Source organism: Echinops telfairi, unplaced genomic scaffold (genome assembly GCF_000313985.2).
Source record: "Echinops telfairi isolate 266 unplaced genomic scaffold, ASM31398v2 ScPeMD7_7;HRSCAF=31, whole genome shotgun sequence".
Lineage (NCBI taxonomy): Eukaryota > Metazoa > Chordata > Mammalia > Afrosoricida > Tenrecidae > Echinops > Echinops telfairi.
Genome location: NW_022103904.1, coordinates 1,873,693 through 1,889,834, shown reverse-complemented (window position 1 = coordinate 1,889,834; position 16,142 = coordinate 1,873,693). Strand labels below are relative to the sequence as shown.

General features: G+C 41.8%; 1 protein-coding gene across 1 annotated transcript in view; it reads left to right on the top strand.

The window, feature by feature from the left end:
- Nucleotides 1–8,138: 8,138 nt before the first annotated feature.
- KIAA0895 (KIAA0895 ortholog) overlaps nucleotides 8,139–16,142 on the top strand; it is a 51,267-nt gene continuing 43,263 nt past the window's right edge. Inside the window, exon 1 of the mRNA XM_004708153.2 lies at nucleotides 8,139–8,276. Within this exon, the coding sequence (XP_004708210.2) occupies nucleotides 8,252–8,276 (25 nt within the window). The 5' untranslated portion in view covers nucleotides 8,139–8,251. The remainder of the gene's footprint in view (nucleotides 8,277–16,142) is intronic.

Genomic DNA, 16,142 nt, shown 5'->3' with positions numbered 1-16,142 from the left:
AGATATCTAGAACACAAAAGAATCCATTGTATAATGCTAGTGAAGATAAAAATGACCATAAAAGTGAAGTTGAACATGTGCCAGTAGGATAATTACCACACCCAATCTCAATACCACTAAGTCAGCGCTAACTCACAGTGACCACATGTGGGTTTTCGAGGCTGTAACTGTTTATGGGAGAAGAACGCCCAGTTTGTCTCTCTCAGAGCTGCTGGTGGTTTGAACTACCGACCATGCGGATTGCAGACCAATGCAGAACCACTATACCACCAGGGCTTCAGGATAACTGAAGCATCTAAAATGGCATCTAACATATGTTTCTGGCTTATTTTCTGATCCAGCCTAATAACAATTTAAAGGGTCAGGTACCCTAAATAGGTTAATAATTTAGTAAAAACAGTTTTAATAAATGCTTAGCTTGATTTTGCCCTCTATGCAAATGAAACAGTAACTGATAGTCAAAGCGGCCCTTTTGTGTCAGTACTAAAAGCTTGTGCAGAAACAGGTATGAAGGAGTTTCTGAGAACGACGGACTTGTTCATTGTTCGGGTGGGTCTGGAGAAACAATGCTGACTCAAAGGCCGCCGAGTGGACAGCTGCAGAGGCTGTGCCCAGTGGAAACACTAAGCAGGCATCCCCATCAGTAATAAACAAAGCAGATACACAAAGCTTGAAGAGAGTGAATCCCTGCCTAGGAAGGATGTAACAATGGCATGGGGTGGGGGTGGGGCTGGGGTGCTAACTGCCTCCAAGTTCACAAAGGGGAAGGAAAATCATTGTCGGAATCAGTTGTCCAAGGCTGATTCCAATGAGGCAGAGGTCAGGCGTACTCCCATCCTTCAACCTTTTCACCAATTCTGCACCAGCTGTCCTTTCCACTATGTCTATGTCTCAGCTGGTCCTCTCTGCTGGGGTGGAGAATTCATTGCAATGACCACACAGAGCTCACAGATGATACAATTATGGGGTTGACTAAGGAAGTAACTGGTTACACGTCAAGATCAAAAACACTCAGGATACATTCTTTGGTCAGGACATCCTTCTGGTAGGCATGCCAATAAGTACCAGGAGGCACCTCATACCTGAGAGCACGTCACCTGCCTGAAGATGCTTAGCCTTCTCACCCTGGGGCCCAGGAAGCCTGGAGCTTTGGCTCAGACTGGTCTGGCTCTGTTGCTGCTGTTCCTCTGCCACTGTGCTTGCTGGCGCTCACCTTCAGTTGCAGCTCCTTCTCTGTCTCCTCAATCTAGGAGGTGCTCAGCACAGGGATCCCAAAAGCCTAGGGTATGCTGCTGCACGCCTGGCTCCTCTCAGTGAGGGTTGTCAGGTACCTCTTTCTGCTCTGGGACAAACACTGTTTTAAGCCTAGCAGAATGGCAAAACTGATCAATTTCCTTATAAAGTTCCACACACCTGATTTGGAGACTCTAATCCCTCAAGGGTGCCATGCAATTTATTCAAGTTATCCAATCCCCTTGGTGGGCCACAAGCATCTTATTTGCATAGTCATTTGATATTCAAACTCACTACCATCCAGTCAATCCAGAGACACCCCACCCCACCCCACCCCATGTTTCTGAGGCTGTAACTGTTTATGGGAGTAGAAAGCCCAGTCTTTCTCCCATAGAACTGCTGGTGGTGTTGAACTGCCAACCATGCAGAACACAGCCCAGTGTGTAACACCCTACACCACCAGCAATCCATAATCATTTGATAGGAATTGCAAAGATTATGGTTAGAAAGGTCATATTAAATAATTTACTGTACAATAAAAAGAAATGGTAAAAGAAGAGGAAGATGATAGCAGTTGTGTAATAGTATTTCAACATAGTCTTTTAAAATATTTTTATTGTTGATAGGTACCATTACATGATAATCACTAAGGATATTTGAAATCAGAATGATCCACAAGGAAAATGACCCACTATGTTCACTATGTAGAGTGAACATAAAAATGATTATAAAAGTTATTAATACTATTCTAGGTAGGCTAAATATAATGGCATCAATTTTTTTCCAATTCTTAAATTGAAATCTTAAAGAGGGACATATACATTTAATGCATAACATTCTAAATTGCATTATGTATCTGTGTGTGTGTGTGAGTGTATGGATTGTGGTAGTGGTAGTGGTGGCGGTGTGCCATTGAGTCAATTCCAACTCACACAGACTGAGATGTAGTCACCTAATATGGCCCTCCTAGCCTCAGTCCCTTATGTGATGTATTATGGATTCTAACCTCTGTGCCCTGGTTATAATCACTTGTGGGAAGGAGTTCTGAGCTATGCTAATGGACAAGATTAAAGTGGATTTAAGTTTCTATTTTAATACAAGGTATGAACCACATTACCACCCTGTTTCCTTGGGGGTATGATCTGGTGAAAGACTAAAAAGACACCTTCTTCAAAGCTATTCCTCTGTGTATAAGAACCCTCTTGGAAACTTTAGAGAAATTCCACGACCATCATAAGAGGAGCCACTATTGGCACACGTTCAAGATGAGATCTCCTTCTGAAGTGGTGGAGGCTGAGACCAAAGGCACCGCAGGCTGTGGCACAGAGACCATAGGACAGAGCAGAGGAGCCGGGCTGAGACCAGAAGCAGAGGCAAGAAGACTATCAGAAGAGCAGAGCAGCCCTGAGACTATGCGACTGTGAGGGAGGTCAGGGTACTGCATTCCAGGCCCATGCAGGCAGAGGCCACCGGACAACATGGCTGAGCAGGGGAGGACTTGACAGGGACACAGTTGCTGTCTAAGAAGAGGTGCTGCTATGGAACAATGATCATACTTTTACTGCCCACCGATCCTGACTTAATGGCAACTTCACTTTCCTAATGTTGTTAAGTTCCATCAAGGTGGTTCCATAGCGACCCTATGTACAACGGAAGAAACACGGCCCGGCCCTGCACCATCCTCATGATAGTTCATATGCTTGAGCCCATTGGTGCGGCCACTATGGCAGTCCATCTCATTAAGGACTTTCCTGTTTTTTCACTGCCCCTCCTCTTTACCAAGAATGACATTCTTTTCCAGGGACTGGTCTCTCCTGATAACATATCCAAAGTATGTGAGATGACATCGAGCCATCCTTGTTGCTAAGGAGCATCTGGCTGTACTTCTTCCAAAACCGATTTGTTTATTCTTCTGGCAGCCTATGGTGCTTTCAATATTCTTCTCCAGCACATTAATTCAAATGCATCGATTCTTCTTCATCTTCCTATCCCATGCCCAGTGTTCAGTTCTATGAGGCAATTGAAATTACCAGGGCTTGGGTCAGATGCACCCGAGTCCTCAAAGTAACTTCTCTGCTTTTTCACACTCTAAGGAGGTTTTGTGCAGCAGATTTACCCAATGCAATGTGTTATTTGATCTCTTGACTGCTGCTTCCATAGCACTGATTATGGATCCCAGCAAGACGAAATCTTTGACAACTTCAATGTTTTCTTTTTGTACTATGATGAAACAACTTACTGGCCCAGTTGTGCAAAATATTTTATTTTTTTAGAGTTGCAATTCATATTGATGGCTGCAATCCTTGATCCACATCAGCAAGTGCTTCAAGTCACCCACAATTTCAGAAAGCAAGGTTGTGTCATCTGCATATCTCAGGTTGATAATAAACCTTCTTCCAATCCTGGTGCTACATTCTTCAGATAATCCATTTGCCCATATGTAATAGGTATGGCAAAAGGATGCAACCTAAACACACACCTTTCCTGATTTTAAACAATGCAGTATTTCCTTGTTCTATTCAAATAACTGCATCTTGATCTATGCACAAGTTCTGCATGAGCACAATGAAGTGTACTGGAATTTCCATTCTTTTCAAGACTATCCATAGTTTGTTATGATCCACAGAGTCAAATGCCTTTGCATAGTCAATAAAACAAAGTAAACATCTTTCTAGTATTCTCGGCTTTGAGCCAAGATCCATCTGACATCAGCAATGATATCCCTTGTTCCACTTCTCTATTAAGACCCTTAATTGTGAGTATAGTTTGTGAGTTCGGTGTGGCCATTGCAGTGACTTACTGAACCCCGCATAGAAGAGTGCTATGGAAGGAACAGTTGGTGTCAGATAAATAAGGAAAGACGGAGGGTAGAGACACGTCTGCCCTGAGCTTTGTGGCAAGAGGGAAACCAGAGGTGGGTAGATGTGGCCTTGCCTTACTGTTGTTTTTGCAGTGGCCTTGTGTAACGGTACCAACGCCGCAGAGGGCTTCCTAGATCACCTCGTTAGAGAAAGAGATTGCTAAGATTTTTTTCTTTTTTGCCAAGCTTTTTTTTCTCCTGTGGAGCTGCTAGAGGGTTTGAACCACTAACAAGTCTGCTTGCAGCCAAGCACTTAACTGTTTCATTAACTGATTTTCTCTATATAGATCTTTCTTGCTCTCTTTCACCTAGGATCTCAAATGTTCATGAGAAAAATCCCATCATATTTCCATTCCATTTTTCCACAAACCTTCCATTCTAGTCAGTAGATTCCTTGAGGGTAGGAATGATGTCTTTTAATGTGTTCTGAAAGTACTGAGTCCAGTCAGCACCTTGTATATGAATAAATAGCTATTGAATAAATATAATACAATCTTGGTTTCTTCACAAGATAGTGAAGACAAACAATATGACTAAACTAACTTAAAGTGTTCAGAGTAAATTCTTTGCACAGACACAAAATATATGACTTGGTTCTATCTTTTTGCTGTTGTTATATCTTTTAGGAGTCCCTTCCTTTAAAAAAAAAATCACGGTTCTATAGCCCTCCCCCCGACCCCTCCCAGTGACAAACAACAGAAACACGGGTGAAGGGAGACAGCGGATGTTGTAAAATATGAAAATAACAATAAGTTACAATTTATCAAGGGTTCATGAGGGTGGGAAGGAAGGGGAGGGAGGGGGAAAAAATAAGGAACTGATACCAAGGGCTCAAGTAGAAAGCAAATGTTTTGAGAATGATGATGGCAACATATGTAAAAAAAGTGCTTGACACAATGGATGGATGAATGGATTGTGTTGTGATAAGAGGTGTAAGAGCCCCCAATAAAATGATTTTTTAAAACATCATGGTTCTAAGCAGTAATTATTTTAAAAATTAGAACTTTACAGGAGTAATATGTGCATTTATGACAAGCTTGGAAATTGGGCTTCAGAGTTGTAGAAATATAAGGAATTTAACAGTATGCTTCACTTACAAACGTTTTTCCTTAAGACACATGTTACAAGAGAAACTGCTCATATGAATACAAAAGATGGTGTTGCTTATAGCTAGTATTAACCCAAAGCAAATTTGTTCTTCAGCTTCCAGCCTCAATTTTTCATATATTTTCTTTGCAGTAGCATTGGAATCACTTACATTTTCTATTATTATTAAATACATTCACAAATATTTATTGAGTTTATATACTGTGTGCCAGGGACTGATTTAAATGATGGGAATATAACAAAGAACAATCCCAAATCACTGCACTTTGGAAGTTTCATTTCTGGAATGGAGACAGATAATAACGAAGACAAATTGATGAAGCACACAAAAAACTAGATAATGTTACGTGCTAATGGAAGAAAAAGGCAGAGACAGGTGGAAAGGAAATGCAGAAAAGGTGTGGAATTTAGATAGGGTGGCCAAGAAAGCCTCACTGAAAGGTTAACATTTAGTTTTATTCCAGGGCATAAAATGAATGAGCAAGTTGCATGAAAAGGCACCCTGGTGATGCAGTGGACTGCTAACCATGAGGTTAATGGTTCAAATCCATCAACCTCTGCAAGAGTCACTGCGAGTCAATTGACTCCAGGGTACTGATTTTTTTTTTTTTTTTTAGATTTTAGAGTTCTGTGACTATCTAGGAGGAAGAATATTCCAGGACAGAGGATCACAGAACAGTGCCCCCTTGAGCTACTTTGACGTGAGACTGTACCTGGCATAATCACAGATTACCTGAGTTGCAGGATCCCCGGTGGCACAGTGGTTAAGCACTTGGCTGTCACCAGCTGGTTAGCAGTTCAAACTCACCAATCTGTCTATGGAGAAAGACAAGGCAGCTTGCTTCCATAAAAATTTACAGTTCTGCTGTTGCAATGAGTCAGAATTGACTCCATGGGAAAAGGTTTGGTTTTTCAGGTTTCCAAGGTGACCAGAGGGTCTGGAAAAGGGAGTGAAATAGAGAGGAATGAGATCCAAGAAGTGATAGGACAGTAGGTCACAAAGAATTTCACAGATAAGGACACCATGGTGTGTTTTGAGAACAGGAGTGACATGATCTGATGTTTTACTCAGACCACTGAGTTTTGAGCATCATTCAGGCAAAAGAGATTGGTGGCTTGAACCAGATGACTAGTATTGCTGGGAAGCTGCTGGGCTCTAGATATATTTTGAAGATAGAGCTTACATGATTTTCTCACAGAATAAGAGGTAGATTACCTGCTATTTTTATTAAAATTAAATGTCCAGTTTCTTCCTAATTGATGAAATTAAAAAAAAAACAATTCAGGCTATCAGACGGTTCTAAAAGTATGATGGTCTTGATCAGCTTTTCTTTCATTCCCGGTATGTGAAATACACCTCCATTCCTTTTGTCTTACCTTCAGTCCTGAAAACACGGCCCTCGGAAGACTGGCATTGCCAAAGGGATCTTGTCATGCGCTTCTTACAGACTGTATAGTTCTTCATTTCCCTTGCTATGTCCTCAAAGTCTAGCCCAGACCCTTGTACACAATAAAAACAACAGCAGCAAACAAGCCCACTGCCATCTAGTTGATCCCAATTCAATTTACAGCATCCCTAAAAAAGGTTTCCAAGATTGTAAATCTTTACAAGTGTGTCTCACCAGGAACATCTAGTGGACTTGGATGTTAGCAGCCCAATGTCTAAACCACAGCAGCACCAAAGATTGTTTGCAAAGGGTTCTAACTTAGTGATTCTCCGCACAAGACAACGTGGAACTGCATCATAGGGGTACCAAGGCTGAAGTCCTCGAGAAACAGGTGGCCTCAGCTTTCTGTAGTGTCAGCACTCACTGTGCCACCACTGCTCCTTGTCAGATGGCATAATCTCTACACTTCCTTGTATGTTCATATTTTCAATGCGAAAAGGAATAGAGTTAGTTGAGGAGTAACATTCCGTGTCCTTTACATTAAACGCGTGTTTTCTTGTATTTTGTCCAGCCTGGGCAGGAGGAAGCTGTTGCAGTTGGCTTCAGTAAATTTTCCTACTGTAGTGCCCACTTCCATGGATGGATTCCAACTCCCAGCGACCCTGAGGACAGAGAACTGCCCCGGTGGTTTCCCAAAGTGTAAATCTAGGGGAATAGGCGGCCTCGTCTTTCTCCCAAGGAGCTGCTGGTAGTTTTGAACCGCTGTCGTTTAGGTTAGCAGCCCAATGCAAATCCCACGACATCACCAGGGCTCCTTTCTGTAAATATTACAGCCTTGAAAAAGCCGATGGGGCAATTCTAGAGTCGCTTTGCGTTGAAAAGAGCTTGGTTTTTCTGCGTTTGGTTTCTGGTCTGTGTAGGGTGGTGGTGGGGGTCGGGCGTGGGGTGTCTGTTACCCTGACTCGGAATCTACCCGACCCAAAGTTTGCATCTTTAATCCAGCTCAACCGGCCGACTGACTTCCTCGTCCGAGCATACGGATGCGCGATACAACCATCAACGTTGTTTTAGCTTTTCCGCAACCTTTAAAACGCTGAGGAGAGCCAGCTTGGCGACTCTCAGCTCAGACTTGAGTGTCATACCACCCTTGTCTTGTGTAAAGCTACGACGGAGTTAAACCCCTGAAAGAGCTCACAAATGTCAGGGCGAATCATGGGTCCAGAGGCTGTATCCAGCAGGTGCGACCCCGCGGGCGGCGACCACAGGCCGGAAGCGCCGGGGTACGGCGTGGCGCAGTGCACGCCGGGAGTTGTAGGCAGGCGAGAGGAGCGGGCGCGGAGAGCCCGGGCCCCGCCGCGCTAGCGCCCCCAGCGGCTCTGTGAAGCGGAGTGTTCGCGCACAGCGGGCCCTGTTTCCTAGCAACGGGAGAGGCAGCAACGTCACGGCGGCGGGATCCAAGCACCGTTGCCCACTGTAGGGCCGCCTTCCACACCTTCCAGTAGCTGCGAACTGGAAGTCGCGCCGCGTAAAGCCGTGTACCCTCACGTCCGCCCTTATCATCCCTATCCTGTCCCACGAAGCCGCGACCGGCCGCTGAGGCCAGGGCCGGAGCCAGAGGCGGCCTGGGTCCCCCGCAGCCCGCCACCCCGGCGTCGGCGGGACGATGTTGGAGTCGATATGCGTAACCGGTGAGTTCCGAGAAAGGCTGGCTGCGCAGTGCTGGGGATGCTGGGGTGTCGGGAGATAGGGGGCCCGGTGGACAAGGCCCCCCTGGGTTTACGAGGCGAAAACCCAGGGATGGGGCGAAGTCCAGGGACGTGGTCACCACGTGCAGGTGTGACCCGGGTCCTAGAACAGCGGAGGACTGGCTCGGGGGGCCACTGGGCTGCTTGTGCAGGAAAGAGGAACCGTTGCCTTTGCCTTTTGTCGGTTAGCATCAGCATGAAAACGCTGTAGGATATAGTGAAGTCGATTCTAAGGAGAGAAGGATGACTGGTCCTACTCATCTATAACCTAAATAGTGTTCAAGTATAGTTCAGACTGTATTTGACGCATAGCTAGGCGTTACCATGTCCTAAGGTTTTATGTTCTAGAGTGTTCAGAAAAACCAGAGCTCGGCAAGAGACCAAATTTCTATCCATCAGTACTTGGAGTGTGTATGAGGGTAAGTCAAAAAGTATTGCTACCGCAGTTCCAGTCCATACAGGCACGTGTGTATTCCAAACAAGACAAGTCTCAACGTTTCTCAGCAGTGGATAGCTGCAGCCAATGTCTCCCAGCAATACACTTGTCTTAATCTTCTGGAATGCTTTTTTAAAAAACCCCAATCATTATGGTGGCTTCCAAAAGGAGCTGCTACGCCAGTTTATCTGTTCAAGGCAGACGGGAAGCTGAGGGGGCTATGGTGTTTTAGATTTGAAAAGAATCATCTTGATAGTTTTTCTTGAAGGACACGGGGCAGTAATCAGGGCTTATTGAAAGCTGCATGGGGCTGGGTCGGGGGGAGGCCAGGAAAGGTGCACTGAGGATTTGTTTTCCACCAAGACAATGCATTTCCACCATCTTCATGGATCGCAAGTGCTGTCCTATGAGAATTTTTTTATTTTGAGAAAGCTTACTCCATCCACACTGTAGCCCCAATCTTGCCCCTTCAGACTTCTTTTTGTTCCCCAAACTCAAAGAATATGTAAAGGGCACTTGACGGAGTCCTTCCGGGACACCCAAACTACCCTTTTGACATGGTGTAAATAGATGGATTCTTCAGGGAAGGGTTAGAAAAGTGGAGCCACTGCTTTCCGAAGCGTATAGATCTACAGAGAGGATAGGCTGAGAAGCAATAACTTCACATGTTGACATTTCTGTTTAATAAAGATTACTGTGATTTTATAGGGATATTTTAAATGTTATCCTCACATATTTGTACATAAAGAGCCCTGGTGATCATTGGTGTCAGTACTCATCTGCTAACCAAAAAGTTGAGAGTTCAAACCAACCAGCAACTCTTAAGGAAAAAGATGGGACCTGGAAGGCCATTGGGGGCAGTTTGAGTCTGCCCTATAGGGTCGCTATATGTTGCAATATATTATCTGGCTATGGGTTATATTTGTACATATCCCTTTCTTTCTAAGTCAGTGAGACCCATTTGAGATCATGTTATATATAGTTCATGTTATAGTGTGCTAGACACCAAGTTTAAAACATAGACATTAAGATCCTTGGTTTTAACATTTACTTGCCTTTTAATATTGTTTTTAACAACTATGAATATTAGCCAATTAGGATCACTTACATAACATCACAGTAAGTAACGTCCTAGGCTATTTTTCCAGCATTTGATTCAGTGTGATAATAATAAATTTTGCAAGACAAGGTTCCATTTACATGATCAGGAATAACAGAAGTACAACCCAGTAAAGATCAATTCCTAATCTTTAAATTAGGATTAAAATAAGGTCAGAAATACTAACTTTAAGGTATTGCAGTACCTATTAGACCACCTATGCATTTCTTTTTCATTGTCAAACTAAATTCCTTTCCATTGTAAATAAGTAATATTTATGGTCTTAATTTTACATTATTTCCAGTTCTATTTTATAAAATATGGAGCTGATTTTATACAACCACAACATTGCTTTTATTTATCTCATTGCCATTTATATTGGCAGGAAGCGTAGAAGTTATAGGATCCAAGATCTACCAGGCCACTTAAATTAGCATTAGATTTTTTTTAAATGTGATTTGAAGTATATGATATTTTATATACCTATTTATTTGAATATATGATGAAAATATTTTAAATATTTACTAAAATTGCCACACCCTTTTATGGCTTAGCTGGATTTCTGTCTCTCAGCCTTGGCACTATTAACGTTTTATTCATAACTATCTGTCATTAGGGCTTGACAGGTACTTGTAAAATGTTTACCAGCATCCCTGGCTGCTAGCTGCCAGTTGTATGGCTCTTGCTGTTGTGGTGACCAACAATGCTTCCAGACATTTCCATGTGGCCACTGGTAGAGAACTCTTTTGCAGAAAACTATAGTTGGATCCTGTCATGGTGTGGCTTATTCGATAAAGATTCAGCAACGACATAGATTAAAGTTATTTTCCTAAAGCATAACAATCATGCAGAGAGTACAATTATAATCAGTATTAGAAAATGGGTACTCTGACCAAATTACACAAAGTAGAGCTCCTTATTCAACATGTGGAGTTGGAAATTTTGAGGTGAAATAATTTCATAAAACAGTAGATTCATTCCTCTTTCCTTAGCTTCCTTTCTATAATTTAGTGGCAAAACACTTAGTTGTTAGACAGATCTTGAGATAGTTTGGCAATGAATTTCTGTATTACAATAAAGATTCAGATAGCCATATGAGACAATTCAGGCTCCAACTTTGCGCCTCTTTAAAATAACTGACCAGAAAATTACTCAAAATAGCTTTTACATTTATTTTATATAGCATTGGACTATTTAAAATTACAGTCCAAAATCTGCATTTCATAGAAATATCAGAAAGCCCACCGTGGTCAGCCAGAAACATGGTAAAGAGAGTTTAGCTGAAAGAATTATGTAATTTCTCCTTCCTTCCTATATTGTACATTAATACTCAAAAAGTCCATGTTCTATATGTTAGTAAAAATGCATCTCCCTCAGCATAAAAAAGGAATAAATACGTAACAAACTTGTTATAGTAGAAGCAATTACTTAAGTTTCTCCAAAACAATTTCTTGTATCTTATCCATCTTTTATTTTATCTAAAATAACAAGAGAACTTCAAAATTTTGTCTTTAGTGATCGTGCCAGGAGGGTGAGCATCACAGAATGCCAGGTTATTAGAACAAAATGTTCTTGCATTGAAAGAGGGTATGGCAGAGGCCCAAAGTCTGTCCACTACTTCAATGTATTGCCATATAAATATATGTACGTATGCCAATACCTCTATTTTATGAATTTATTTATATATTTAAACACCTATGTTATACGTGTATCCATAGCTTTGCTTCCAGATCTTTCCTCTGTTTTCTTTTACCTTCCTCCTGCCCTACAATCATGCTTGCTCTTCTTCTGCTTCTTAGTAATCCTCTCAGCTAGATTGCTGCCGCTCCAACGCCTCCAAGATCTCTACATTCTCTTCCTTGTTGCTTTTAATTCCATAGTTGTTCCCCTGTCTATGGTGTCTTTGTTCACTGCTCCTTTCCCCTGCCTCCTCCTCCCCACAAGTCCCTCTGGAACCATTGGTCCAGTTGCTTTCTCCTTGAGCTTGCTTCCTGTGTTAGACAGGGTTCTCTAGAGAAACAAAACCAGAATGCTAATAATTTTATATATATTTATACAGATGGATAGATATGTAACATAAGAAATAAACAGTTAATTAAATTATGAAGCAGTACAAATGGCTCAGTGCAACTCACTCCCGTTAGACAGTTGTGAGACACTGGCAGTCCTTCAAGTCTTGAGGGCCACCGGGTAGCCCTCTGTAGAGCAATTCAGACTATCCGGCTACAGGCAGCAAACAGCAAGACAGATCACCAACAGTCAGCCAGATGACAGGGTCCGACAGTCCCCAGCTCAAGAGATGTAAATTCCAATGGTGTGGCGAAGCAGGTCTTGAAGGAACCTTGAATTACAGCGACACAGTCCACGGGTTAGGTGTCCCACCGGTAGTGTGGCTTGCAAATTTAGGCACAGAACAAGCAAGGCAGCCACACACTGGTCCGATGATCAAAGAGCACGAGACAAGAAAGCCGAGGCTCGCCAAGCATTTATCTCTCTGCCCTTCAATTAATCCCACATGTGTTTATTGGCCAGGTTGGTCCAATAAACTAACTACCTCACTTCTCAGGCCTATCTTATATAGGTAGGCAAACCAACAACCACAGAGACAAAACAAAAAGAAAAATGATTAATCAAAAGAGATAATAATAATAATAACTAGCAAAAAAAAAAAACCCCTCCAGACAGTATACATAATTCCAGGTCTGTCTGCTGACCTTTATGAATAATTCCCCACTGGTCCTGGGGGAAATCTGAGAACTTCCCCTTCTAGCCTGATGTCTATTTTTGGGGTTCCTTGGGGTCTTTGTGGCTTGGCTTTGCTCCTATTGCTGATCTGTTATGTTCCGTTCTTGGTTTGCCCCACTGAGGTGGGGTTCAGACTGGACTAACTCCCTACCATGTGTCCCTAGTATTGTCCTTTGTTGTGGTAAAAATAGTAATTTGTTTACTCCTCAGAACAATACAGTATTATTATCTTATTTTACAGATAAGAAAACTGTAGCACAAAGCAGTTAGCTTGGTTAAAGTTACACAATTACTAATAAGCACAGCTAAGATTCAACCCGCAAAAGTTCCATTCCAAAGCCAATCTGCAACCAAGAAGGTATAATACTGAGTATGTTACAATGACTAAACGCTGATTTAACCACAAAATTCACCGTCAAGATCTCATTTAACAGACACTCAAAGATGGCGACTTAGATGTATTGTGCTATTCTACATCAAAGACCCAGGAAACTAAATGAAACAAATATAAGTGATAATCTTGGAATCCTGAGCATCAAATGGAAAGATGAAGAATTAGGTAGAATACCAAATGGGAGAAGAAATAGAATAAAAACAGTAAACGACTGAAAAGACAGAGTGGAGGTTCCCTGCCAGCTAACCAGCGCAATGTGACCATCTTGAGGCAAAGCCAGCAGAGGTCCTGAATGAGGCACATAGGAAGGCAACCTCAGAGCAGAGACTTCCTGAAAGGAGACAGAGAAACTGTGTTGACATACTCACAGCCAAGTAAGAGCAGAGTCTGAACTAGTGCTGAGGACGTTAGGTACAGAAAGGCAGATGAGTGCTCCAGGGGTGCTGGAGTTCAAAAGCAGGGAAGGCACCAGGTGAGCATGGTGTAGTAGATCCATAGAGTGTCAGTTGGAGATTCCTCTAACTAACTAGAAAGTACACACATACACCCAGACCCCTATACCCCTACTTGATTGGGGCCACGTTCTGATTGCTGGCTGTGGTCAACGGGAAGCACATAGTCACACATGCCCAGTGAGCAGAGGGAACATGCTCCCCCTCCTCTGGCCCTCCTGGTGATTTAGTGGTGTGAAACCCACCCCTAGCCCCTGCTGCCCCACCTGCCCAGAGAACATGGTATGAACCTCCATCCCCTCTGCCCACTCCTGCTCCACTTGCTATGCCCCATGCCTATCCAGCGAGCTGCAGTGGGCACTCCTGTACCACCTACCCAGTAACTGGCAGTGAGTGCAACCTTACTACCAGTTGCCTACCACACCACACTGCCCATCATCCCTCATACTCGCTGTGCTACCCACGTAGTGAGTGTTTCTGGTTGCCTGCCTCTCCCGATGTCCCACCTACATGTGTGTGAACACACCTGCCCCAGTGGTCACCACCACATCTACCTGCCGATCACTCCTGCACTAGTGGCCACTTGCCACCCAGGCCCCACATTACTGCCCCCCTCATCTGAGAGCTGAGATGGATGAGAGCTATTCCATGCTTCTCCATTACTGAACAGATGGCAATAGTGGCTCATACTTACCCAGCCTGCTCCCCACTATCCCACATGCCTGGTGAGTAGTGGATTAGTGGAGCACACCTATCCTGCCCGCCCTGATATATCAAAACAAAACAAAAATGAGGACAGCATAAATACATACAGTAAATTATAAACATATGTACAAAATAAATTAAAAAGACATCTAACGCTTTAGAGATAGCAGACAAAAGCAAATCATATGAAAAAGCAGGAAAGGGGGTCTCAAACAAATGAGCAAAATAAAGGGAAAGAAAACCAAAATAAAATAAAACAAATGACATAAAACTACCTGAGAAATAATTTAGAAGATGTAGATTTAGGATCCTTAAAGTAATCAAGAGAAAACACCATAGAAGAATTCAGGAAAACAATACAAGAGAAAAATGAGAAAGTCAATAGATAATTAGAAGCCACACAGAAACAATTAGAAATTTTAAAAATTAACAATAAATTATGTGAAATAGAAGTGGATGGAAGTAGAATCAAGCTGATAGAAGATTCCATGAAATAGAGCATGATTCAAGGGATATGTGGAACAATTAGGAAAAAGGAAGAAAGAAGAATTAAGACAGCCTAAGAGTATATGGAACACTAAGAGGAATAATGCTATGTAATAGGAATTCCTGAAAAGGAGAGGGAAATGTATAATTTTGGAAGATAAGTTGGCTTAAAACTTCCCCAATATTGTCAGAAGTTACCATCCAAGAAGCTGAGTGAACCCCATACAGAACCCTATTCCCCTCAAATCAGCAAGACATATATCATAATAGAACTTTCTAAAACCAAAGACAAGATAAAATTCTGAAAGCAGTTAATGAAAAATATCACTTACAAAGGGGCACCAATAAAACTATGGATACTATCTTGTCAGAAACCATGCAGAGAATAAAGCAAAATAATTGCCAACCAAGAATCCAAAAGAAAAATTGTCTTTTGAAAATGATGACAAACCTAAGACATTCCCAGATAAGTGAAAACTAAGGGGATTTGTGAAAAGTAGATTAGCCCGACAACAAATATTGAAAGGAGTCTATCAGAGAGCGCCAACAGCAACAGACAAAACCCCGAGAAAAGGACACATGACAACGTGACCAGATATTAACATAAAGATGTCATCAAAGCAAAATAAAGTTGAAAAACTAGTTTCTAGGAACTAGAGGAAATTAAACTCTAAATGGCTATTCCAAACAAAAAGAAGGAATAAAATATATGAACTTCCATTTGGAGAGGAAGTCAAGGCAATTTTCAAGAATCAAAAGACTGCTTTCATTTTAGGAGGATCAAGGTAAACTTCAAGGTAGTTATAAAAAAAGTAATCTTATCAAAATGAAGAATGCCAAAAAAAATACTCAGTAAACACAAAACTAATGATTAATGAACAATTCATGCATGTACAAAAATTTTGACACAGAAAATAAACAGGAACAAAGAAACCACCAAACAGTAAAACAAAATGACAACACTAAATCTATGCCTATTGTTAACCACAGTGAGTATAAGTGGATTAATATTTTCAGTCAAGAGACAGAGAACAGTAGTAGAATGGATTTTTTTTTTAATGACCATCAATGTGTTGCCCACAAGAGGTAAAGTTTAGACACAAGACATAGATTGGAAATCAAAGAAAGGAAAAAAAATTATCAAGCAAGTAATCTCCAAAAGAGAATAGCAGTAGCAATAATAATTTCAGATTAAATGGACTTTAGGTCAAAATCCATTGAAAGAGACAAAGATGAACATTATATGATGATAAAAAGGTCACTCCACCAAGAAGACTTATAGATAATAAATATTTATATACTAAAAGAACTCTAAAATGTATATATAGAATTATGACAAGTGAAAACAGGAATAGAGACTTCTATAATAATTGTCCTATCTCTGGTAGGGCAGGATCAAGGGCAACGTAACAAAGAGGAAGTGCTGAAATCCTGGTGGGGACTGAGCATGATAGTGGGACAGGAGGAGAATCAAGGGAAATAGAGGAAAGAG